The following is a 25,323-nucleotide window of genomic DNA, read 5'->3' as shown; positions in this document are numbered from 1 at the left end:
AACATCATCCCAGCCACCTTTATTGAACTCCCAGTATGAAGTCAGGAAGAGCTCATTTAATCTTCACAACCTGGCACCTGGCCCTGGGCCGGTGTTGTGTGTGGCACACACAGGCACTCGTACTTTACCCTTGGATGATAAATGAATGAACGAATGAATGAACCCCATGTGGTCACTATTCCCATATTACAGTTGGGAAACTGAGGCTCAGAGAGGCAAACTCACTCATCTAGAGTCACCCAGCTCACAACTGGCAGAATTGAGATCTGAAACCAGGTATCTGCCCAACCCAGAGCCAGAAGAACTCTTCAACTCCAAGCTGTGCTGCCTCGACTGGAACCAGCTCCCCACCTACTGGGTCCCATCAGCCCCTCTCCATCCATCTTCCCAAGGTGCCCAAGGGTCAGAATTCCTCAAGCTTTGGCACTGGGATTCCCAGAGGCTGGGACCTCAGAATTCCTAGGAATTTTTGAATCTCAGAGAGTTGGAAAGTTTCCCTCCCTCTCCAAATCTCTGCCAAAGGGCAGCTGGCCTGGCCTTACATACCCTTTAGGGACGGGGCTCTCACACTCCCTTTCAGGGAACCTAATGAGCTGAACTTTGACCTCTGGACCTCTTCTCAAGGCCCCTGAAGGACCAGTCCAGGTTCCTCCGACACCCCCAAATCATGGCTGGTGCCCGAGTCTGTTCCACCGGCCCACCCGGCACTCACCCCTACTGGCTCCATGAGTCCTGGTTTCAGTTCCCTTTTCCTTGGGGGAATTGTTCCAGTTTCAGCTCAATGATTTCCCATCTCCTGAGGGCAGGCCCTGCACTGGGTATGGGGACATGGGGCCTGAGGGCAAAGACTTTCCCCCTGCCAGTGCGAGCAAATAACCTCCCCTCTCTGGGCCTCAGTTTCCCAACTAGGAAGTGGAACTATTGACAGCACCTACTTCATGGGGTCACTGAGAGGGTGAGATGAGATAACCCCTGTAAAGCACTTGGCATGGGTAAGGGCTTAATAAATATTTACCCCCTTCTTCTCCCAAAACAGGTGGGTGGGGGTGACTGGGAGGTGAGTGGGAAACACATTCATTGATTCAACAAATTTGTATTGAGCCACTGCTACGCACCAGGCCCTGGGCTAGTGCTGGGGACACAGCAGTGAACAAGACGACACAAACCGTTGCCCTCCTGGGGCTCATGTGCTAGTGGTGGGAGACCCCAGTGGGTAAGTGAAATGCATCGTATGTCAGGTGGGGATAAAGGCACCAGAGAAACGCACAATGACCACGTTTGGGAAAAGGAATGTGGGGCAGGGGTAGGGGGGTCTGCATCCTACAGTGAGGAAGAGTCTCAGAGAGCTGGGGACACCTGCCTGAGGTCACACAGCTGGTGGGGAAGCAGCACTAGGCCAGGTCTGCCCACCCCAGTGACAGGGCCCAAAGGGGGCCACGCCTGATCTGAGTTCCCGTTGCCCACCCGTGGAGACATCAAAGCCCAGTGGACTCGGATGACCTCTGTCCCCCTCTGTGGACCGGCTTGAGGGCGGGGGTGATGGGTCCTGGGAGAGCCAGTGAACCGAGTCGTTAGCGGGGAGGGTATTAATGGTCACGCAGATGCGACCCATCTACCCAGACCCTCCGACAAGCCGGGTCGTACTCCGCATCCCCACGCGGGGTCCTTCCCCTCCAAGCCCTGCGACGGCCCCGTCCCCAGAGCAAGCCTCCGCAAGGCCGGCCACCCGTCTCGGGTCGCACGTAGCCCCCCCGCCCCCCGCCTCATCCCGCGGCGGGCGGGCGGGCGCGTGTGGGGCGCGGGGGCACCCGGGCTGCGGGGGGAGCTCAGCGTCCAGCCCCGCCCCTCCCCGCCCCGCCTCCCGCGCTGGGGGCGGCCTGGCGGCGGCGCACGCTTCCTGCAGGCGCGGCGGCCGTGGGCGCGGAGCTGCCGGGCGGAGCCGGGCCGCCGAGCCGGAGCCCCGACCGAGAGCGCGCCGGGCCAGAAGCCGGGCCGCGCCGCCGTCGCCGCCGCCTCGGGAACAAAGGCGCCCGCCCGCCCGCCGCCGCCGCCGCCGCCGCCGCTGCCGCCATGAAGCCCGGTCCGCCGCACCGCGCCGGGGCCGCCCACGGGGCTGGCGCTGGGGCCGGGGCCGCGGCCGGGCCAGGGGCCCGCGGGCTGCTTCTGCCGCCGCTGCTGCTGCTGCTGCTGGCGGGGCGCGCCGCGGGGGTGAGTGCTTCCCGCTCCCGCGCCCCGGCTTGCGCGCCGCGCCGGCCCTGGGGTGGGGGGGGGGGCGGGGGTCCAGTGCCTGGCCGCCCGCGCCTCCCGGGGGCTCGTTTCCCCGGGGGCTCGTTTCCCCGGGGGCGGGACCCTTCCCCGTGGGCGGCCTGGGGTCCGGGCTGGGGTCCGGGCGCGGGGCCGCGCTGGGCGTGTCTCGGGTCTGAGCAGACGTGGCTTTGCTTCGTGGGTGTGCCCGGACCGCGGCCACTTTTAGGGAATCGGGTGGCCTCCCCCTGCTGGGGGAGGGTGTGCGTTAGGTTCCTCCCTCCGAGGGTCGCGGCGGGAGGGCAGGGGGGCCCGGGGAGGGGGAGGGGTGAAGGGGACCTGTGTGAAGGTGACCTGAGGGGGTGGGTGAGTGTGACCGCGTGTGTGGCCACCTCCGTGGAGGGTGCTGGGACCTGTGGGTGTGCACGGGTGAAGGATGAGGCGTGAGGACCAGTCTGTCCCCATGGATGGGGGCCATCGTGCCCTACCTGCGTGTGGTCGTGTCAGGGTGACCCATTGTGCACGGTGTGTGCCGGAGACGGGCTGGGGACTGTTGGCCGTGCTGTGTGTGCCTACAAGGGGTGAGTGTGTTGAGGGGGAGACCTCTGTGGTGGGTGTGTGCTCCAACCCATGGGAGTGTGTGTGCGTGTGTGTGCAGGCGTGTGTTGGCAGGTGCATGGGTTACCCCGTGCGTGGAGCATGCACCCCTGAGTGGGGCCGAGTGTGCAGGTAGCGGTGAGTATGTATGTATGTATGAGGTGACCCCTGGGTGTTCCTTTGAGTGACCGCAGCAGCCGTGGGGTTGAGCTCAGTCCCAGCTCCATCAGGGGGAGCGGGAGGAAAGGCCACCTCCTCCCCTTTGAGGGACCCAGGTCCCAAGTGAGTTCCCTATGGGCACGTGTCTGGAGCCTGGCCTGGGCATGAACTGGGGGGTTTCTAGGCCTGATCCCCTTGGTTGGTTCTAGGAGCTATGCCTGTCCCCCGTTCCCCAGGCTGAGAGGGACCCAGGCCTCTCAGGCAACCCCCCCCCGCCCCGCGGTGCCTACTCCACTGCAAGTCTCTTTGGGCCTCAGTTGGCCAGTCTGTGAAATGGGAGGAGGTCAGGCAAGGGCTCAGAGGTTGCACCTTGGACAGGCAGGCTACTCCTCAGCCTTTCCCATCTGGGGACTATGAGCTGGGGTGGGGGGGAGTGTTGAATGCCAGGCTGAGTATGGGGCCCGGTGGGCTGGGTGCCTCATCCCCAGTTATTCCCCAGGTGGGGTGGGGAAAAGAGGTCCCTGGGAGGGACAGGGACCCAGCCCATCCTAGCAACTGGGTTACTTTCTCAGCTACACTTCTGGAAGACCATCTTTGAAATCAAAGATGTGGAAATCACACAGCCTTGGGTTCAAATCCTGATCCCTCCCCTGATTCGTGGTGTGACCTTGGACAAGTTATCTCACCTCTCTGAGCCTCTATTTCCCCCTCTGTGGAACGGGGCTAATAACACCCTCCTGAGAGATTAAATGAGAGGATGTGTGTGCTCACCCACAGGAAGAGCTCAGTCAACGTTTGGTGTGTGATGAATGAAAGGGACACCGGACAGCATGCTTTAGACCTGGCAGCCCAGCAGGATCCCGAGCTGGGTGACCCCTGGGCAAGTCACGTCCCTCGCCGAACAACTTTTCCTCATCCATAGAACAAGGCTCGTAATCCGTGCCCCATGAGGTGGTGGAAAGAATTAAATGAGCGCACAGAGGTGAAAGGCCCCGATAAGGCAGGGTGCCCCTGGATCTGAGGCCGAGGTAGAGTGGGTGTGGCTCAGACCCAGTGCTGGGTGGCAGATAAATCACACCCCTGGGGTCTGGGCCTGGAGGCTGAGATGGTGGGCTTGACTTGGAGGAGAGGAGGGGTGGGGCTCCGGATGAGGTAGGGGGGCATCCCTCTCCAGGCTTCACACCTTTCCAGGGGCCCGGCTGCCGAGCAGGGACATCACCTCATCTGGCCTGGGAGGCAAAGGGTTAACGGGTGGTGACCAGTGGCCAGGGTGGCACACCAGAGGAAGAGAGTGATGCCTGCAGCAGGAGGGACTGAGATTAGACCAGAAGAGCCCCAACCAGGATGGCTCCAGGAGTGGCCTCCGTGGCGGGGGCCTCCCAGGACATCACTGGGATGGGCAGTGGCTGGCTCAGGGTAGGGGAAGAGCAGGATGACACCTAGGTGCCCACCAGCTTGAAAAGGAGTGTGTGTGTGTGTGTGTGTGTGTGTGTGTGTATATGGAGCAGCTTCCAGGATGGCCTCAGTAGGGGTAGTGGGGCTCATTCGCGCTGCAGATGGTGATTTGGGGTGTGTGCATGTGTGTCCTGGCATCTGCTCTGGGAGTCCTCTCCTGAGAGACCAGCTAATTATGACTCTGAGAGACATCTGCCTTCAGGGCCGCTTCAGTTGCTGTACTTAAGTCACTACCCAGAAAGACCCAGAGTGTGGGGATCCTGGAAATTTCAGCTTGAAAAGTGTTCTTTAGATGCTCAGGGCTGAAAGGGATTTAGGTGTCACTTAGCCTTGTTTGAATTCCCAGTGTTGGGAGTTCACTGTTTTGTGGCTATGTGACCTTGAGGAAGTTACTTAACCTCTCTGTGCTTTCATTTCCACCTCTGTAAAATGGGGAGAATAGGAGAATGAGCGGGGTTAACATATAAAGCTCTTAGCACAGTGCCTGGCGCATAGTAACACAGCAAATGTTCACTTGTTCTTTTACAAGGTTGCCATTCTGTGTTTGGGAATGTGGTAGGGATGGGGGGTGGTAGGGTGAGGGACCATGGGAAGGGGAAATCAATCAGGGAATTCTTTTGAATCCCCAGCCCCATGCCTGGTGGTTCCTGCTCCCTCCCCACCCCCACGATTTCAGGTGTCCAGGAGCTCCCTACTCTTCCCTCCAGCTCCTCTGGTTGACTGTGAACATTGGGTTGCCAGGGCAAGATTTTTCTCACTTTAAAAATTAAACGTTGGGGACCCCTAGACTGTTCCAGGCCAGGCCCTGACACAGGGATACCATAGGGATCTGTTGCTGTTAGCACCCAAGGTGGCAGGGGCTCCAGGGACAGAAACTTTGGGTAAGGGATTTCTGTTTCAACGTCCTCATTGTAAAATGGGGACAATAACAGTGCCAGCCTCACAGGGGTGTTGTGATGAGAAAATAATCTCCTTGGGGAGACTGAGCACAGCTTGCCAGTGAGCTCTCAGGAGATGGGGCCTTTCCAGGAGGGAGCCCGGAGGGCAAGGGAGGACTTCCTGGAGGAGGAAGTTTTAAGCTAAGCTATAAAAATGGTTGCCATGTGACACTGAGCAAGCTGTAGCCTGCCCTGACCCTCAGCTTTCTTACCTGTCAACTGGGGACAAATACTTGATGTATACAATTATTATTAGGGGTGTTATTGGTCGGGGGGGGGTGTCACATCATTCTCATGCCCGAGTTGGGACTGGAACCTGGTGCCTTCTGCTCCCTGGGGAGCAGCACAGTGCCCCCAGCTACAAATTCAGTGTGTTTCTCATTCCCTCATATTGGGGATTGGTGTGGGGTTGACCTCTGCTGGAGAAAATGCGGTGTGGCCTTTTGAAAACAAATGGCTGCTCCTACCGCATGGATTGGGGCGTGGGGTCCTGGGAGGCCCCAGGGCAGCGCTGGGGCAGGGACAGCTTTGAGCTTGACATCTGGAAAATGCTGGGGCAGAAGTGGGGTGGATGAGAGGAGCATCGTGGAGAGGAGAGAGTCAAGACAGAGCTTCCCCTAGAAGTCAGGTCTTGCTGCAGGCCTCCCTCCTGTCCCTCCCATTGGAGCTGGGACCATGCCCCAGAGCTGCTTGCGGGGAGAGGGATGGGTTGTTCTAGAAGGGGCTGTAGTAGGATTCCTGAAGGCTGGAGCAAACTGAGACAGCTGGGGATGGGAGGTGGTGAGCCTGGCAGTGGCTGAGGCCATGATTTGGGAGGCAGCTTCCACACCTCTGAGGGCTTAACAATACAAAGAGCAGCTAACGCATACTGAGAGCCCTGCCCACTGAGCACTTTATATGCATTGGCTCATTTAATCCTCATGATAATCTTTGGAGGTAGGAATTGTTAGAACTCCCATTGTACAGATGGAGAAAACTGACGCACAGAGAGGTTAAGTGATTTGCTCAACGTCACACAGTTGGCAAGTGGCAGAGCTGGATTGAGCCAGGGCCTGGCAGGCTAATAGAACTGGGCCGCTAGTCCTAATTTTAGCCTCTCTTGCTGTGTGATCTTGGGCAAGGTACTTACCTCTCTGGGCCCTCCTTACCCGCAAATTATGCCCACATTACCTGTATCATGAATGCCTGCTCATTGCCAGGCTCTGGGCTGGGCATGTCTCCTATCTTTTTTCATTTAATTCTCACTGTAGCCTTGGAGGCATGTTGCATGGGGCGGGGGATGGGTCTGGCCCTGGAGCCCTTGCCCCTCCACTGCCTCACAAGGCTCTGTGATCTGTAAACGAGCTATTCTGAAGGTCATGGGTGACGGGTCAAGGGAGAGCTTTATAAACTGTGCCGGGAGTCAACAAGATTGGGGGGGTGCGGGGGCTTGTGTCTGGATCATGTGATCATGACACAGGACAGGGGAAATGTTTAGAACCTCAGAATGAGAGGGGTCTAAAAAAGCCACCATTCCCCCTGTACACACACTGGATGCCCCCAGTGTGTGGCTCACTCTGCATAGGCGACCAGGCCTGCCTTTAATCCCTTCTGACCCTTAGAAAGTTGTGTGGAGCCCAAATGTACATCCCTACCACCCCGTCCCTGAGTCCTGGCCCCCTTGCACCTGAGGTTCTCTCTGGCCTGAGTGACCTGAGCCTCAGAGCGGGGGAGTGACTTGGGGGTCACACAGCAGTCAGGAGAAGTATCAGAATACTTTCTTGATAGACCACGAGTGCCTTAGGGAGGCTCTGTGTTTGCCTTGTTCTTTGCTGAACCCCCAAGTCCAACTCTTTGCCTGGCCCAGAATTGAATGGTTTGAATGAATGAAGGAAGGAAGGAAGCCAGGACTGGGAACTTTGGAGCCCAGGCTGGGGCTTTGTGTCGTCTACTTTGGAGGTGAGTTGCGGTGACAGTGAGGCTGGCAGAGTCCTGCTGGGTCCAAGGTGTGTGCCCGTGGCTTTGGAGGCGCCAGGGGGCCGTATGGGGTGGGCCTGCGGTCTGAGCGCCAAGGTGCGGCCACCACTTCTGTGTGGGACAGAGGCCCTGTGGCTCTGGGCTCCAGCCCAGCTGCTTGGAGCCCTGTGATTTTGTGTCCGGGGTGGGGGCAGGGTGACTGGAGCCCGAGGCTGCCCCGGGGTCCAGCCCCTTGCTCACCCCACAGCTGCCCCCTGAAGCAGCGAGCAGGATCTGTGCTGGTCCCAGACCACCTGACTCGTCTTGCTGTCCCCCCTAATGTTCCACCACATCCTGGGAACATCAGGCCAGCGCCTGGTAAATATTTGTTGGCTGACACCCCCTCCCCTTGCCTTGGCTCCCAGCCTCCCAAGATTCCAGGAGGCCGGGTAGGCCTCACTTCCGGCCCCCCTCCCTCCAGAGCAGGCCCTGGCCAGAGGGGTGTCTGCTCCCCTCCCCCACTGACCAGGCCCAGTCTCAGCGCCAAACAGGAAGCCGTGATTACAGGGGGAGTCTGAGCGGCAATGGCTGAGGGCCCAGCGGGGGGATGGGGTGAGGGTGGCCCCTGACAAGTGATCTGGCCCCTTCCCTACCTGGCTGCTGAGGGTGGAGGGCAGGGAATGCCTGTGCTGGCCTTTCATACCAGGTGGAGAGGGTTCTGCGTGCCCCAGCTGCCTGAGGTCTGCCTTCTTCCCACCCCTGGGTCCCCACCTGGGCCTTGGTGCTATGTCTGTTTTGGGGTCGCCAAACCTGAGGGTGCAGCTTGAGAGCCAACTGGACCAGGGTTGAAGTCCTGGTTCTGCCAATTTCTGGCTATGTGATCTTGGCAAGTTCACTTAGCCTCTCTGAGCCTCAGCTGCCTCTTTAAAATGAGCTAAGAATACCTCTGCCTCAGAGTTCCTTGAGAATGAACAGCACAAAATAATAAAGTGCCTGGTGAGCAGTGGGCTCTGCTCCTACAAATAGCGATCTCTTCCGTATACCTGCTTTGGTTCTGCTCTTTTCCTGTCCCTTTCTTGATCTCACCGAGGAATTGCTTTTTGGGGGTGGAGAATTTGGGAACCAAGTTTGAATGATCGTGGATGACCCAAAGCAGAATCCCCGCCGGGCTACCCCAAGAGGGAGAACGTGGGCCTGGACTCCCAATTGCAGCAGGCAGGATTTGGGCCAGATTAGAGGACGCACTTTCCAGTGCGTCGTGGTACTGAGTTCATGCGGAATTCGGTTCTTTGGAGCTGTTGGCAGCCTGTGGGTAAGTCTGGAGGCAGAAGATGGGACTTGATGACTCTTCAGGCCCGCCCTTCCAGTCCTGGAACCCAGAGAGACCTTGCTGTTTGAGATATAGCCATGGACATGGTGACGCTGGGCTGGGCTCTTCCCATTTTCCTCCCAGCTGGGGAGTACCTCGGCTGTGTTCCATTCATCACACAGGTCCTGGCCCAGAGTAGGTGACTGTTGTTGTTTGCATAGGACCTCAGGGGTGAGAGAGCCCTAAAGAGACCATCAGCCCCACAGCCCTGCAGCCTGTAGCCTGCTGTCTCACAGATGGGAGTCCCGAAGCCCAGAGATGGCCTGGGGCCTTGGCCAAGGACTGGGGAGGTGGTCTCATTGAGCCTTCTGAAGCTGGTGAGGCTTGGAGATGTCAAGCCACCTGTCAGAGCTCACACGGCTGCTCACTGGTGGAGCTGGGTGTTCAGTTGCGTTTCAACTACTCTGGGTTCTGGCTGCGCTGTTGCTGACCGTGTTATCACCCCTTCAGGACTGGGGTCTTCTGAGATGAGCGATGAGTGGTGGGGGCTTGGGGGGCTGGGGAGGAATCTGAGGAGTGGGTGTGGGGTGGGGGATGATGCTAGTTAGGGCCTATACCCCGCTTCTGGGCCATGGGCTTGCTTCACTCTGGGATCAGCCTTAGCCCAAGCCCTCCTAGAACTCTGCACCTCCTGAGCTGCCAGCCAGGCCCCACCTGTCCTGCCCCCACCCCGCAAGCCCTGCTCACCGGCCCAGACTTTAATAAGGGTAATTTAGAATCAATCACGAGCAGGATCTGGGAAATCTAATTGCAGCAAGCTGATTGCCAATTCGATTGCGGGCAGCAGGGCACTGTGGGTGGCTCATTAGGCCTGTCTTCCCTTCCTGGGGTGGGATTTGGGGGGCTGTGTGGGGACTGAGCAGGCAAAGCTCCTGGAGAGGTGGGGGGGCTGTTACAGTGGGAGCAGGGGAAGGATATTCTTGCTTCTTGGGGTGCCTGGCAGCACCCATATACTGACACCCTCTCCAGGGCCCACAGCCGGGGTGGGTGCCCACGTCTGTCTCAGCCCTTCGCTCACCTACCACATGTTTCCTGCCACCTCCTCACGGCTAGGCTGCCACTGAGGGTGGGGTGAGGGTGTCTGCAGCTGAATTCTGCCTGGCTCCTGCCCTGAAGTTGCTCCCTTGTCAGGGAGCCAGGCATGATGGTGATGGTGACAGTGATAGTGGCCGGTCCTTAGAGAGCGCGCGCTGCGTACCGGGCACAGTCCAGGTGCTTAACATGCTTTATCTCAGTTCCTACCACAACCCTATGAGGTAGGTATTGTTACCCCATTTTACAGATGGCGACACAGAGGCCCAAGAGGTTAAGCAGTGTGCCCCAGGTGAGGCAGTTAGCAAGCAGCTGGAGTCTGCTTCCTGAGATGCCATGTTGTTTGGGGGCATCGGGCAGGCCAAGGAGGCTCAGGGCTGCGTGGGCTCGGGCACCGGGCCTGTCTTTTGATGGACTAGTTTGTTCATTCTGCGGACATTGATCGAGCACCTGCTCTCCACCTGGCCCTGTGCTGGGGGCTGTGGGTGTGCAGGTGTATCTTGCGTGTGTCCTGCATCTTGTCGGTGAGCCTTGCTTGGTGGGTTTGTGGCAGGCGTGTTGTGCTGTGAGGGCAGGCATTGAAGAGAAGCAGGGAGGAGGCCCTGCCTCCCTCCCCCAGACAGGTTCGAATCCCAGCTCTGCCACAGAAGCATCGTGAACCTGGGCAAGCGACTCCTTGACTCATCCTTACTCTCCTCCTCTGTCAAATGGGCCAATAATGCCTCATTCACTAGGCTGGGGTTAGGAGCAGTGTTGGGGGGAGGTGCAGCTAGTTAACGAGTTGGCAGCTAGTTAAAAGGAAGCTGCTCCTGAATAGTTACTTTTTTTTTTTTTTTTGCGGTACGCGGGCCTCTCACTGTTGTGGCCTCTCCCGTTGCAGAGCACAGGCTCCGGACGCGCAGGCGCAGCGGCCATGGCTCACGGGCCCAGCTGCTCCGCGGCACGTGGGATCCTCCTGGACCGGGGCACGAACCCGCGTCCCCTGCATCAGCAGGCGGACTCTCAACCACTGTGCCACCAGGGAAGCCCTGAATAGTTACTTTTATTTTACTTATTTTAATGATTATATTTTCCCTAAGATTGTTAGGTCTCAGAGGTGAATCTGAGAGGTGGCTTGTCATGTGACCATGGGCAGCTACCCGCCCTGCCCCCCAGCCTCTACTTCCACATCTGCAAAGTGGGGAAATTGGATTGGGTGACCCAGGGGCCTTTCCAGTCTTCACATTTGAGGAACTAACAGAAAGACCAGAGGCCAGAGAGGGCAGGGCCTGACCTGGGGTAGCCCAGTTGGGAAGGGAGGGCAGACCTGCTCGGTTGGGGGGAGGATAGGAGGCCTGCTTTCTTCAAGTGGCCTGTCTATGGTTCCTCCTGGGCCAGGGTAGGAGGGGCCCTTTCCTTGCCCATCGCGCTGAGCACCACGTTCCTTCCCAGCCTCTGGGACATGATCCAGGCCAATTGGAGGCTGGGCTGTGAGTCTGGTTTCCTGGGCAGAGAGGAGCAACTGGGCAGGGAGTCCAGTGCCTAGGTTCTTGTCCCTGTTCTGCTGCTGACCTGCCAGTCACTGTAGGCACTGTTTACTGCTGCCCTCTGTGTGTCTGGCCTATGCTGAGTACTAGGAACACTGAGGGGGCTCAACCTGCTCCCTGACCTCAGGAAGCTCCCAGTTAGATGAGGGGCTGAGGAAGTGAGTCAGGGGAAAGAGAAGTTGGTTTTGGCTCTGGCGAATCAGGGAGGGCTCCATGGAGGAGGTGTCCTTTGTTCCAGGCCTTGAAGGATGGCAGCACATTGACAGGCAGAGGGATCAAGGTGGACAAAGGCTCAGAGGTGGGAAAAGTCATGGTATATTAGGGAACCGAAGTGTGGTTAAAGGTAGTAAGTCCCAGCTCGGGGAGAGACATGTGTAGAGATGGGAACGTACCTCCCTTTGGGGTGGAAGAGCCATTGCTGTAGGCGGTGCTGTTTCTAATGAGAGTGTATTGCTTCTTACATTTAACAGACATTCACTGGTCACCTCCTGGGTGCCTGGCCCTGTGCCACGGGGTGTTTTGGGGCTGAACAGTTGAACGCCAGAGGGCCTCAGCATGGGAGAACCAGTGGCTCACAAGGTGGGCTTTGAGTCCAAACCAAGGCATTGGGTTCCATCCTCAAGGTAGAGGATGTTGGTCTGTAAAATGGGTGCAGCCCCACGCTGAGGGGCTGGCATGGAATGACAGCAAGAGCATGGATGTGGTGATGTTAATATTGAATTATGCCTGTTGAGTGCCTGCCATGTGCAAGTTACTCTGCCAAATGTCTTATGTAGAAAAGCTCACTTAAGGGCTTCCCTGGTGGCGCAGTGGTTGAGAGTCCACCTGCCGATGCGGGGGGACACGGGTTCGTGCCCCGGTCCGGGAAGATCCCACATGCCGCGGAGTGGCTGGGCCCGTGAGCCGTGGCCGCTGAGCCTGCGCGTCTGGAGCCTGTGCTCCGCAACGGGAGAGGCCACAACAGGGAGAGGCCCGCGTACCGCAAAAAAAAAAAAAGTTAAAGCTCACTTAATCTTTACAACCTTATGAAGGAGCTACCATTATTACCTTGGTTTTACAGAAAAGGGAATTGAGGCACACAGAGGTTAAGAAACATGTCCAAGGTCACAGAGCTAGTAAGTGGCACACTTACTAGGATTTGAACCCAAACAGTCTAGCCTCAGAGTACTATCTGATGCACAAGCTCTGCTCCATGCTACCACGTGTGCTGCAAACTGTAAAGTGTGGTGCCCCGAGAGGATGAATTTAAGGCCAGTCAGGTCTTGCTGGGTGAGCCTGTGTGGCCGCTCTGGGGGAGCCCCGAGCTGGGACTGGGACTCTTGGCTTCCACACGGGGCTTCTTTGCTGCATGTTTTCTGTTCAGGTTGGGCCATGGGCTGAGGCCAGCCCAGGCTGGGGAAAGATCAGAGGACTGAAGATGATTTCAGCTGGAAGGCCTTTGGAAACACTGTTGTCCAACTTGTCATTGTCCTGAAGGGGAAACCGAGGCCGAAGGAATGCTCTTGAGTCATAGTGAGGTCTTCTGAGAGCTGTTAGTTCAGCCTTTTTGTTTTGCCCATGGGGAAATCGAGGCTCAGCGAGGTACAATGGCTTCCCCAAAGTAACACAGCAAGTTGGTGGCTGAGCTGGGACTAAGAACTATGTCTCCTGACTCCTAGGCAGGGCACCATCCCCTGTACCATGTTTCTTCTCTTTACTTGTCTCTTTCTGCCTAGACTGCAGGCCCAGCTCCCACTGACCTCTCCCAGGAAGCCTTTTCGGACCCAACCAGCTGCCCTCATGCCCAAGACTCTATACCGAATTGATTCCCTTCAGTGCACTCAGTGTGCTTCTCCAGCCTCATCCCTTTGACCCCCTTCTACCACCCAAGACTCCTGGCTATTCACTGGGTATAGCGCACAACATTGTTTCTCTTGCTTTCATGTCTGCCACATGGTGTTCACTCTCTGTGGACTTTTCTTCTCCAGCAAACTCCTGCTCATCCTCCAAAACCCAGCACACATGTCCACTCCTCTGGGAATCATTTACCAGCCTCTTCTCCCAGCTCCCAGGTACAGTGAGCCCTTTTTCAGACCCTTCTCTCGGGTCTCCCTGTTCTAGATTCCCAGGCACTGCTCTTCTTCTACAAGCTGTAGGATTCTTTGCTAAGCCCCAATTCTGTTACTTGCTTCATAGTGTCTGGCTCCCCACAGGGTTACATCCTTACCTCCTTGGAGCCCTCACCTGGATACATTGTTGCAGCAGCTACTCCCCCATTATATCATCTCCCTGGTCAGCTTCACACATATTACTTTGTTTCATTTCCCCAATTCAGACATTGCTACATTGTTCCTTCTTCATGTTTTGGAACCTCCTCAGTCTATTTCACTTCTGGTTCTCCCCTGTTGTCCCATCTCCTCCTTTCTCCCCAGCCCCCTCCTCCTGTGATCCCCGAGCTTGGAGAAGAGGAGAGTGGAGGCTGGCAGCGGGGAGCACTGCGGCAAGAGGGCACTTCCTGCCTCCTTACGGGAGGTTCAGGCTTGGTTATGAGAAATCTTCCCCCTCTGCCCTCCATCTCCCTCCACCGGCCATCCTCCTGCACACCTCCTCCTCTGCGGCCCGCTGTTCCTCCCCTTCCCTCCCATCCTTTTCTCTCTCCCTCTCCTTCTCTGGTTCCCCCGAGGCCTCTGCCGCACTCACTCCTCAGGGCTGATGGGAACCTCTCGGGTCCCGGCTGCGACTCAGGGGCCCGGAACCGAAGAGTCCCCTGGGGGACAGGGGTCTTGAGGGCCGAGGGGGTGTTTATGGTCAGGGCTAGAGGGACGACTCTACTCCTTGTCCTCTGGGCCTGGAAACCCCCATTCCCTTCATCCGCCCCTCCAGAAGTGTAGTTTCAAGGGCAAAGGGCCACAGGAAGTCAGCCCCTCACCTCGCTGTTCAGATGAGGACGCCAAGCCCAAAGATGGAGCCTGGATGTTCAGGGTCCCCAGCACTGAGAGGCAGAAGAGCTCCCCCAGGGCAGGTCCCTGGGTGGGTGAATCCTGTTCTCCCGTGAGGCGGGGGAGCCAGGAGGCTGGTTTGGGACAATCTCAGCTCCAGAAGAGGTGGTTCCGGCTCTGAGTTCTGGGGACCGTCTGCAAGTCAGTCTGTGGTGGCACCCAGGGTGATCCTTTATCCGTGCGGAGCTAAGGCCATGTTTCTGTTTAGGTTCGGGCGAGGGGCTGGGTTTATGGGCGCATGCGTGTGTTGTGGCGTGTTACTGTGTGTCTGTGCTGATGCATGGGGGCCCTGGGGTCTGGGAAGGGAGGGACATTTGTGGCCTGTTCCTTTGCCACCAGCTATTTTAGTGACTCAGGTGTGAGGCCAGGGGAGTCAGGAGCCCCCAAGTTGCTGTCTCTCCACTTTCTCAGCTCTAGGGGGCTTGCTGCCAACAACCTGGGGTGACCACCGTACTAACAGCTCCTGGGGGAATAGTGCATGAAGTTGGGAGACGCTCTCCTGCCTCGGGGTGGGGGGGTTGATGCACAGATAGAAATACGTGCACGTGCAGACCCATTTGCGTGAAAGAACAGGTAGACCTGAGCCCACACCTGTCCTGTGCACACGCGTGGAGACACAGACCCACAAACATACCTGAACACACACAGGCACCCAGAGACAGGGACACACACTCTACCAGGTGCACACGGACCACTCGCAGAGATGCAGCCCTTGTACTCACACCAGCACACCCAGGCCCGCACAGGCACCTGAGCCCACCTAAGACAACCCGAAGGTATACACACACGGGTGTACCTGTACACGTGCCCAGAAATGCCCCTCAGTGTGCTCACACGTGTGCGCCTGCATGGCTGCATGTACACACACATGCATGTTGCTGGAGCTCTAAGCGACCAGGAGTGTGTCCGTCCTTAATCCCAGTGCTTAATCCCAGAGTCCAGGGAGCGCAGGTCAAAGGGGCAGCTGCTCATCTGGCCTCCTTAGAGGTGATTAAGGTGGGGCTTGGGGGTGGGGTGCAGAGGGCCTCAGAGCTTGTCTTCTGCATGGCCTCCAGGGATGCTGCAAGCTCAGAACTTGGGTTCTTTCGGAGATTTGTTTATGTGTGATTTACCAAACCCTGGTACAGACAAGCTGGGGAGGAGGGAGAGGGGTGTGGCTGTGTGTCCCCAAGGGAAGTGACAGCTGGGTCAGAGAGGCCAGGGGAGGCAGTCCCTTCATTTAACTACCTGCCTGCTGCGGACCCTGAGTCAGAATCCCCAGTATGAGGCGTTCCAGGGATTCTGATCTCTGGGAACACTGTTAATGGGCAGAGGGTTGCTGGACTAAGTGGGAAAATGAGGCCCAACCAGGAGATGCTGAATTTGGGGTCCTGAGCAGGGAGGGGGGTGGTCACTGAGACAAGGGTGGGATGGGGAAGCTTCCGGGAGGAAGTGGGGCCTGAGCTGGGCATTGAAGGTATCAGCGCCTGGGGCATTTGGAAATGCACGGGGATACTTCTTGTTGTCACCGTAATGGGGGTGCTGCTGGCATTTCCCGGGGTGGAGGTCCCGGCTGCTAAATGCTGCAGGGCCTGGAGAACTGTCCCGCCCAGGGGTCTGCAGTGCTTCTGTTGAGAAAAGCTGTCAGGTCATGTGGCGTGGCGGGTCAGCGTGGGCCTTGGCTCAGAGGTGAGACTGTCCCCTGCACGCTGTGGGAGGCAAGGCCATGCCCGCTACCCAGGGTGCCGTAGAGGTGTGCCGAGGTTGCAACCCGGCCTCCCCTCCTTGGATGCATGTGTGTGAGTCTCTAAGGGGTGGCTGGGATAGTGATGTTTGGGCCGCAGCCCCACTGGGGCTCCGTCTTTGACCTCTGCTCGTCAGTTGGGTGACCTTGGGCAGCTCGCCGGTGACCTTGGGCAGCTCGCCCGTGTCCTCTGGAAGCCGGATGGTAGCCACTGCACCGTGGGGTAGTTTCAAGAATTTGGGTTTACTTGGCTCAGAGTCCAGCATGTTGTCCAGGGCTGGTGACCAGTGGTGTTTGTAGTGGGGGCAGTGGTCATGAGAGGCCTCTATCACTGCAAAGGTGGCAACCACCACACTCTCCTTGTCCTGGGGTTTGGGGAACAAGCTGGGTCCCAGGAATAGCCCTTTGCCGCATGTCCATCTTCGAGCCCGGCTTTTCCAGGCCAGGCCCTTTTGCCACAAACACTGTCTGCGCTCTAGTTCTGGGGCTGGACCACTTGGGCTCATTCATCTGGATGTCCCTGGCATCCTGCTCTGGTATGGGGCTGGCTGTGGTGCCGCCCCCCCGTGGGGAGGGAGGCCAAGCTGGTGTGATTTGGGCTCTGATGGCAGGATCCCAGGACCAGGGCCTCTGACCCTGCCTGCAGAGGGTCAGGTGATGGGTCAGTTGAAGGAGTTTTTGGTCAGGGAGTCATGTTCAAGTGACGTATGAGGAGGGGAGGGTGTGTCTCATCCCTGGACTTCAGGGCACGTGGGGGCCGGGCACTCAGTGTCCCTAAAGCCCTGGGGGCGTTTGGACTCCATCTGAGCTCGGTGTGGAGGGTAGAACCTATGGCAGGGGGCTGAGGATGGATTGGCTGGACACAAGGATGCGCTGGACCTGCAGGAGGCTGGTGAGGGTGTCGGGGTTTTCTCTGGTTCCCTCCACCCATAGCTGGGACTGAGGGCTGGGGGTTCCTCGTGGTGTTCTTGGCTCCCCCCTCTTCGGGGTTCGTTGGGGCTCCTGCCCTGCAGTCTGAGCTGCAGGGAGACCGCTTCCCCTCGTAGTGACCAGATGGGGGGGCGGGGGTGGCGAAGCTTGCTGAGGTTGTGGAGTGGAGCAGGGAACTAAGGCGGTGCAGGCTTCAAACCTGGGTTCAGCCTGGTAGAGGTTTGGGGGACACCAAACACTTGTCAGAGGCCTGGCAGCTCGTGCCTCGGCCCAGCCCTCAAGACAGACGGGCCTCTGCACAGAGAGTAGGGAGTGGAAACCAGCCTGGGGCTCAGCGGCTGCCAGCTGGGCTGGGTGGAGGCTGGTGCTAGAGCCAAGTGGAGGCAGGGCAGGGTGAGGGGCTGGGCCCGGTGAGGTGTCTGTTCTCAAGGCTGCCCTAGACAGCCACGGGGGGGAGGGGCAGGCGGACTTGACTTCACACTTAGATGTGCCTCACCGCTAGGGCCTCGCCATCCTCCTGACCCCTTCCCTGGCAGGGACGTATCCTCATGTCTCTTGCTGAGGGCGGCCAGGGGCCAGCCACATGGACAGAGGGTCTGAGTGGGAACATCCTGGAACCACTGGTGGCTGGAGCTGGGGACACTGGGGTCTAGCGGTGCAGATGGCAGCCAGCCTGAGTTTGGAGTTGCCTCCCTTCTCTTGGGTCCCGCTGGGCAAAGGCTGCTGCTTCCATTGGTCCCACCTGACAAAGTAGCCTTTGGCAAGCGCAGGGGAAGCATTTGCTGCACTGGCCTCTCCCACTTGTGGTCTGTAGAGTCAATGTTTGCCCTTCGGAGGAGGGGGCTGGGGAGGCTTCACCTGGGGCTTGGTTAGGGGTTACTCAGAGAGAGGTCACTTCCTCTCCCATCCGAGCATTTGAGTCCAGGTTCTGCTGTGTGACCTTGGGCAAGTACCTCACCCTCTCTGATCCTCAATCACACATTCATTCTTTTCTTTTTTTTCTAAACAACAGCTTTATTGAGATTTAACTCAGATACCCCACAATCCACCCATTTAAAGCATGTAACTAAATGGTTTTTAGTATTTTTACAGCTGTGCAACCATCACCAATATTACTCATTTTTATCTCCCGCAAAAGAAACCCTATACCTATTAGGGTTAGAAAAGGGTCACTCCTCTTTTCTTCCCAATCACTCAGCCCTAGGAGTCACTAATCTACTTTCTGTCTCTATGGGTTTGCCTATCTTGGACATTTCATATTAACGGAATCAAATAGGATGTGGTCTTTTGTGACTGGCTTCTTTCACTCAGCATAATATTTTCAAGGTTCATCCATGTGGTAGCATGTATCAAGACCTCATTTCTATTTTTGTTTAATAATATTCCATTGTATGGACACACCACCTTTTATTTGTTCATCTATCAGTTGATAGATACTTGGGTTATTTCTGCTTTTTGGCTGTTATGAATAATGTTGCATTTTTTTTAATATGTGGACATATGTTTTCACTTCCCTTGGATGTATATACCCTAGGAGTAGAATTATTGGACCATATGACTCTATGTTTAACCTCTTGAGGAACTGCCAGACTGTTATCCCGGGCGGCTGAACCATTTTCCATTCCTGCCAGTGGTGCATGGGGTTTCCAACTTCTCCACATTCTCTCCACTACTTGTTATTTTCTGACTTTCTGATCACATTCATTCTTGCATCCATTCATCCCTCAGGTATTTATAGAACACCTGTATTTGACAAGGCAGGGTGCTCACTGCAAAATTGGGGAGAGAATTTATCTATTAAGGAGGAGTTTAGAAGATTCAGTGGCACCATAGCTGTAAAAACCTCCATGCACTTAGTGACAGGAGGTAAAGATTATCAAGGGGAGAAGCTGAGGGTGGTCAGGGAATCACGGGACCCCATGAGAGCAGAGGAAGAGAGAAAGGAGTCTGTGCATTTTGACCACCTTCTCTGTGTCAGAACCTTTGCTTCAGTTCTCATGACCTTCTGGGCTGTACTGTCGTCCCGTTTGCTTGCCCCAAGGTCGCTCAGCCAAGAGGTAGCTAGGCTTTGGGCTGAGATCCTGTTTGGATAATCTCATTTAATCCTCCCAACCCTTTGAGGTTGGTACTATTATTATGTTCATTTCATAGGAGAAGAAAATGAGGCTCAGAGAGGTGGACTTTCTTGCCCAGGGTCACACAGCCGCTGAGGGCCAGTGCTGGGATTTGGACCCAGGCAATCTGGCTTCAGAGCTCCTGCTTACTGCGAGGTCCCACCTGTCTCCCAGGATGCAGGACATGAGGGTGAGGGCTGGGGCATCCGTCTGCCCCTATATCTCAGAGAGTGTTATCTGGGGCTGGAGGTGGCCTTGGAGGTGAATGTGACCCTAGGCAAGCCTCAGGGGCCTCCTCCAGTTTGTTTTCTGACTCCTTGCTCTATGCCTCAGTTTCCCATCTAGGTGATGGTGGTGGTGGCCCTGGAGGCCCCCATGACTCATGCTGAGTTTGGCTTGTTCTGTCCCTCGAAATGGAGCAGCTCAGAAGCCAGCAAAATAGGCCTGGGGTGAGGAGCTCTATCTCCACTGTTTGTGAGTTTGTGCTGGTTATAAATAACCTAGCAAACGGGAGGGTGAGGGAGACCACAACTGGACTCCTCAGGAGGCTGGGCCTGGATACAGTCACACACAGATGGGCACATTTCCTGTGTGTGTGTGTGTGTGTGTGTGTGTGTTGTGTGTTCTCAGGGTGTGTGCCTAGCATGTGCCTGGGGAGGCTTTGGGGAGGACGGAAGAACTGTGTGGTGTCCCAGCACAGCTAGAAGGACTGGGCCTGCCTCGGGCTGACTCAGCAGGGTCTCTCTGGTTTCCTGGAGGCCCAGCAGAACCCCAGGGCTGGTGAGGTCTCTGGGGCCTCTGCCCCTTGCTTCAGGTGGCCCCTAAGACCTGGCAGAGGTGTCCTGTGCCCTTTGAGCTTGCCTTTCCTTAGGTCCTATCCTGTGGGATGAGAACCAGACACACAGCATTGGGTCTCTCTCTGCTCTCCCAGGCCCTTCCCCGTTACCAGTCCCCCCCTGGTAATGCCTTGCTCCCCTTAACTCCATCTTGACTCACCAGCTGAGTTCTCTGTAACCTCCAGCAAGTTGCCTGGCCTGAGACTATGGAGTAAGGAGGCCCATCTCACCTGGTCCTATCAGTAAGGGCCCTGGCGTTAAGTAGGTGCTCAGTAAATGCTACTGTCCTTCCAGCCCAGGCCTGGTTGTAAAGCGGCCAGAACTGTAGGCTCTGCTGGGAACCTGCTGTCTTGCATGTTTTTGTACATAATTTGCATAGTTGTTTTATGAAAAAACTGCTGGGATCAGTCTCAGCCTCTCTTCCCTCCTCCCAGGGCAGTTGGAGCCCTGGTTGGATTTTGGAGGGACCAGAGAGAACTTTGGATGGGGAGACTGAGGCCAGAGGACAGGGTCCTGCCCAGGATCACATAGTGATTAGAAAAGTAGGTAATGTGGGTCTGTAAGGGTGATCCCGTTCACAGTATTCACTGAACAAATATTGATGGAGGCCAACTGTGTCCCACTCACTGCCACCAGGAGCTGTTGGAGGGGGAGATAGGCATTAGACAAGGAAGTAAGTAAACAAGCTAATTTCAGGCAGTGGTGACCTATGAGGAGTAAGCCTGGTGTTGACAGTGATGGGGTGTGTGGGGAGGTCACGTGGATGCATTTGGTGGTCAGGGAGGGCCTCTCTGAGGAGGTGAGCTTTGAGTAGGGACACCAAGTCACGCCCCAGCACTTACTAATTGCCTAATAACTGCTCATCATGTCACAGATGGTGTCTTGGTGTGTTGGGAATCATCATTCCCATTTCATAGGTGGGTAAACTGAGGCCCAGTGAGGTGAAGGAACTTGACCAGGGCTCTCTGGAAGCCAGGACCAGAACATCTAACCCCACACTGGGTTGTTCTGGGAAACGTGGGCCCTTGCCGAGTCTGTTGGCAGGGATGGTTGCAGAGCCTGGAGACTCAATCCCAGGGGCACCTGCTGGTGAGTCATGGGGTGGTGGGTGGGGCTGCTCAGTGGAACCGGGCCACCTGTCATGGGAACAGGGCTTGTCTTCCATTTCTTCTCATTCCCAGACAGTCCATCTCTTCTGTCTGTCTCTGTGCAGGGTGTTGGGGAGGGTGGGGTGGTGGTGTGTAGACTCTGAAGCTGCCAGCCACCCCCCCCTTGAGGAAATTCCTGGTGGGGGAGACTGGTGAGGACTGGGTGTGTGCTACAGTGTGCAGAGCAGGGTCCTTAGGGTTCAGCTAATCCAGGGGTTCAAATCTGGCTCCATTGCTGTGTGACTTTGGGCCAGTTGCTTCACCTCTCTGAACTTTGGTTTGCCCATCTGTGAAATGGGGACAATAATCTCTCACCAGTAAGACGTTTGTGAAGAGAAATGGGGCCATGTGCATAAAGTGAGTGCTCCTCTGTGGGAGCTGTAACGGTTGTCATGGTCCGGGAATAACGGCCTCAGGCCTTCTACAAAAAAACATCCTGCTGTGTCCCCACTGGCGGTTTAACAGCCTCCTCAGTCTCCTCATCTGTAGATGGGGACGGTAGTACCTGCTTCCCAGGGTGGCCAAGTGCATTCCATGAGAATCTGGTAGAAGGGGCCCACCGGAGTGATGGGAGATGGTTGGTGGCCCCTCCTTCCCCAGTAAATGACAACACAGTGGAGGCAGAGTCCCCACGAAGAGACTTCAGAACAGGCAAGTGGTTGGCGTGCGGTAGCCTCACAGGGGAAGCAATGTTTCCTGAGCACATCCCTGTCTTGTTGACTGTGGGTCACCGGGTGTCTAGAATAGTGCCTGGTACACAGTAGGTGCTTAATAGATATTGCTTGTACTGACTTTCTGGTGGAGTAGGTGCTGGTCAGGCAGAGATGTGGAAGGGTGTTCAGGAAGCAGGAACAGCATGTGCAAGGCCTGGAAGGAATCCATAAAGGATTCAGTGTGGGAGGAAAATGGGAGCTGGGCAGCTGGAGGCCTCAGTGGGTGGTCCTGCTCTCAGACACAGCCTTGGGGACAGGAATAAATGAGCAGTGTGAGTCAGGGTGGCCGAGAAGGTGATGCTAGAGGGCAGGTGGCTGGGATGGATGGAGCAGTGACAGTGGGGGGGGGGGGGGGGGCGGGGAATGCCCCAGCCCTGAGTTGAGGAGAGGGCTGGTGTTCCCAGGGTTGCACTGCCATCCTCTGTCCAGGTATAGGTGACAAGGGTGAGCAGCTGTAGGGTGGCCAGCCTGCACCCTGGCTGGGGCCGGCGGGGCTGGTGGGCCGGGAGCTAGGCTGATGGAAGAAGCTGGCGGGTGGCCCGTGGGCGAGGTGTCTGGGCGCAGTAAGCCAACCGTGGCGGCCAGCCGGTGAATGCCGGGGGAGGGAACCGGGCTCTGCTAAGCCAGCCAGTCTGCAGTGAGGTGCAGCTACGGAGCTCTGGGCCACTGGGCCTGCCAGCTCCCTTGGAGGCTTTTGTGTTCACTTCCTTCCTGCTGGTTCCTCTTTTTGCTCATAACTCACGACCAGCCCCAGTGGGGTCTCAGCAGAAGGAAGGGGCCAAGGAGTTTCAGAGACCAGGGCACTGCGGGCATGGGGACTCAGAAAGAGCGTGGTTCTCATAAGAAAGTACGCTTGAGTTTATTGTAGAAAGTTTGGAAAATACAAACAGGTCCCGAGTAAAAAATGAAAAGCTACCTGTAATCCCACCACCCAGAGAGAGCCTCTGGGAACCTTTAGTCTTAGAATTCAGTGTTTAGAAATACACTTTGGTACTGAGTTCATTAAAACAGGATCAAGTTCTACGTATTTTTTTATAACCTATTTTTAAATTTAATGATAATAGTATTAATAGCCAACATTTATGGAGCAGTTCCTTAACGTGTGGGCACCCGAAGTCTCCTACAGTGAACCCCACGAGGTGGCTATTGTTATTTTTGTTTATCAGGAAAACCAGGCCGAGAGAGTTAAGTACCTGCCCAAGGTCACCCAGATATTGAGAGACAGAACTGTTTGTATGATCCTATCAACAGCTGTGCTGCATTGCCTCTTGACAGCCAGAGTGTACATTTTACCCTGTCCTTGCATATTCTTTGAAACAAGTAAAAAAAAAAAAAAAAAAAAAGCCTTTCGTTATACATTTATGCCTTTTAATGACTTAGTGTGGATTTGTGAAAACACAGTTCTTGATAGCTGCATAATATTCCATGTCGTGGTTGTACCCTAAGTTATTTAACTAGTCGTCTGATATTGGGAATGTAGGTTATCTCCCCTTTTTCTCTCTTATAAATAACAGTGCCCTGGCTCTCTTTGACCTGAGGGCTGGATTCTTGGACACCCAGAGTGTCCAAATCAGAAAGGCACTTAGAGCACCAAGCTGACAACGGGTTCATTTCCCAATGGGGCAACGGAAGTGCAGAGAAAGGGGGAGGGGGCTTGTCTGGGTCTGGGAGGCTGCGGCCTCCTGAGCCAGGATGCGGCTAGCTCTCTCGTCCAGTGTTGATGAGAGCAATGCCACCATGGGGAAGGGCGTTCTGGAGAGGATAGTGGGAGCACGGGGGTGGGTAGTGGCGAAGGTGATGGGGGTGGTGGGCTGGAGCTGATGGAGTACGGGTGTGGGGTAGGGATGGCTCTGCTGTCGGGAGGTCTCTTGCAGAGCAGTTGGCTGAGGTGGGATAGACCCAGAGGGGTGTTTCCTGCCCTCTCAGTTGCCCTTGTGGGCGGTCTGGGGGTGGGTATTTGGAAGAAGGGTGGTGGGAGGGTGAGTGGGTGACAGTGTGTATGTGTGGGCTTTGCTGATTGTTTTGGGTGGGGGGGTCTGTCAAGTGGGCCTCCTCAGCCCTTCCTCCCCCTGCTTCTCCTCCAGACCCCTCTGCTCTCTGGGACTTGGGCTCCGTGGCCCCTTCGTGGCTGATGCAGCCTTCGTGCCCCTCACCCCTCCGGCAGCCAGTGAATGTGGTGGGGGCTAGGTTCCCAGCCAGGGCAGCTGTGGATGGGTAGGGGGTGGAGACTGAAGCGTCCCCCTTCCCGGTCCAGGCTCTCCATTGTGTAGCCCCCTGGCTGTCTTGCTGCCCAGAGCCTGGCCCCGGCCCACATTCCTGTGGTGACGCTCTGGGTCTCCGGGTTGGAGCTGGTGAGCGTGAGGGGCACTGAGTTCTCACAGGGACTGAGGGCCTTTTGGGGACGGGGGCTGGTGGGGATGGAGCCTGTGGGGATCCAGAGGGCTCTGCTGAGACCACCCTGCTTCTGGGAGCTAGTGTTAAGTCACTGTGTGTCGTTGGACAAATCACTTTACCTCTCTGAGTGCTGCTTGGCAGGCTAATTCCCCACCACCTGCCCCTCTTATCCCCCTCTCTGAGCCTCAATTTCTACATCTGTAAGAAGGGAGAACTGAACTCAGTCATCACTCAGGCCTGAAGGTGAGAAAAATGTACCACGGTAAGACCACCGAATGGTTACTGAGTGCCGGCTGTGTGCTGGGCAGCAGGAGTGCTTTTGGTGCATCATCTTACTTGATTCTCACGACAGCTCCATGAAGAGTATATCATTATTTAACCAAATAGAGGCTCAGAGAGGTTGATTAACTTGCCCAGAGTCACCCAGCAAGTAAGCAGAGCTGGACTTGAACCCAAGACTTGAACCTGAAGCTGGGCTCCCAACCCCTGATCACATCGCCTCCAGTCACCAGGAGAGTGGAGCCTGAGACTGGCTAATGTGGGGAAGGAAGCTCGGGCAGAATTAATTATACTTGATTTTATTCTTAGTTTTTGCAGCATGATTAGCACTGCACAGGGTGCTGGGCTCCTGGCCCACCTACAGCTGACCTAATTTGTGTGTCCGTGCCTGTTTCTGTAGCTCGCCCTTCCTCTCCCCACATCCAGCCTCTCCTTTTTTCTTTGTCTGCATTCTCCCCTGCTTTGTGGCTTCGGCAATGCCGCTTAGGCTCTCTGGGCATGAGTCGCCTCTTCTGCGGCATGGGTGTAATCATCCTGATTGTGCTCCCCTCGGGAGGCTGGTGAGGCTTAAATGAGATAAAATCTTCAGAATTCATAATGGAAATGTTAACATGTACCTAACAATAATCACAGCTACATTTATTTATTCAGCTCGCAGTGTTGGGTTCTGTGCTCAGCCCGTTACCTGCATGATCTTATTTGATCCCCACGGTACCCCTATGAGTCACATACTATTATTAGCATCCCCATTTTACAGATGAGAAAACTGAGGTGCCAGGAGACTCAGTGGCTTGCCTGATGTCCGATGGGTAGTGAGGGAAGGAGCTGATTTATTCTGGCTTTAACCTCTGTGTTATCCTGTTTCTCTGGGAAGGCTCATGATGGGGGCAGGGGCAGGTGGAGGGAGCTGGGCACGAAAGACCCCAGACTTCTGGTCTCCAAGGAGGGCTTGG

At 56.3% G+C, this 25,323-nt stretch overlaps 1 protein-coding gene across 1 annotated transcript in view; it reads left to right on the top strand.

The window, feature by feature from the left end:
- The first annotated feature begins 2,070 nt into the window (after positions 1 to 2,070).
- SDC3 (syndecan 3) overlaps positions 2,071 to 25,323 on the top strand; it is a 34,919-nt gene continuing 11,666 nt past the window's right edge. Inside the window, exon 1 of the mRNA XM_065893146.1 lies at positions 2,071 to 2,208. Coding sequence (XP_065749218.1) covers positions 2,071 to 2,208 — 138 coding nt within the window. The remainder of the gene's footprint in view (positions 2,209 to 25,323) is intronic.

This window comes from Phocoena phocoena, chromosome 1 (assembly GCF_963924675.1).
Source record: "Phocoena phocoena chromosome 1, mPhoPho1.1, whole genome shotgun sequence".
Taxonomy (NCBI): domain Eukaryota; kingdom Metazoa; phylum Chordata; class Mammalia; order Artiodactyla; family Phocoenidae; genus Phocoena; species Phocoena phocoena.
This window is presented reverse-complemented; position numbering and strand designations above follow the sequence as displayed.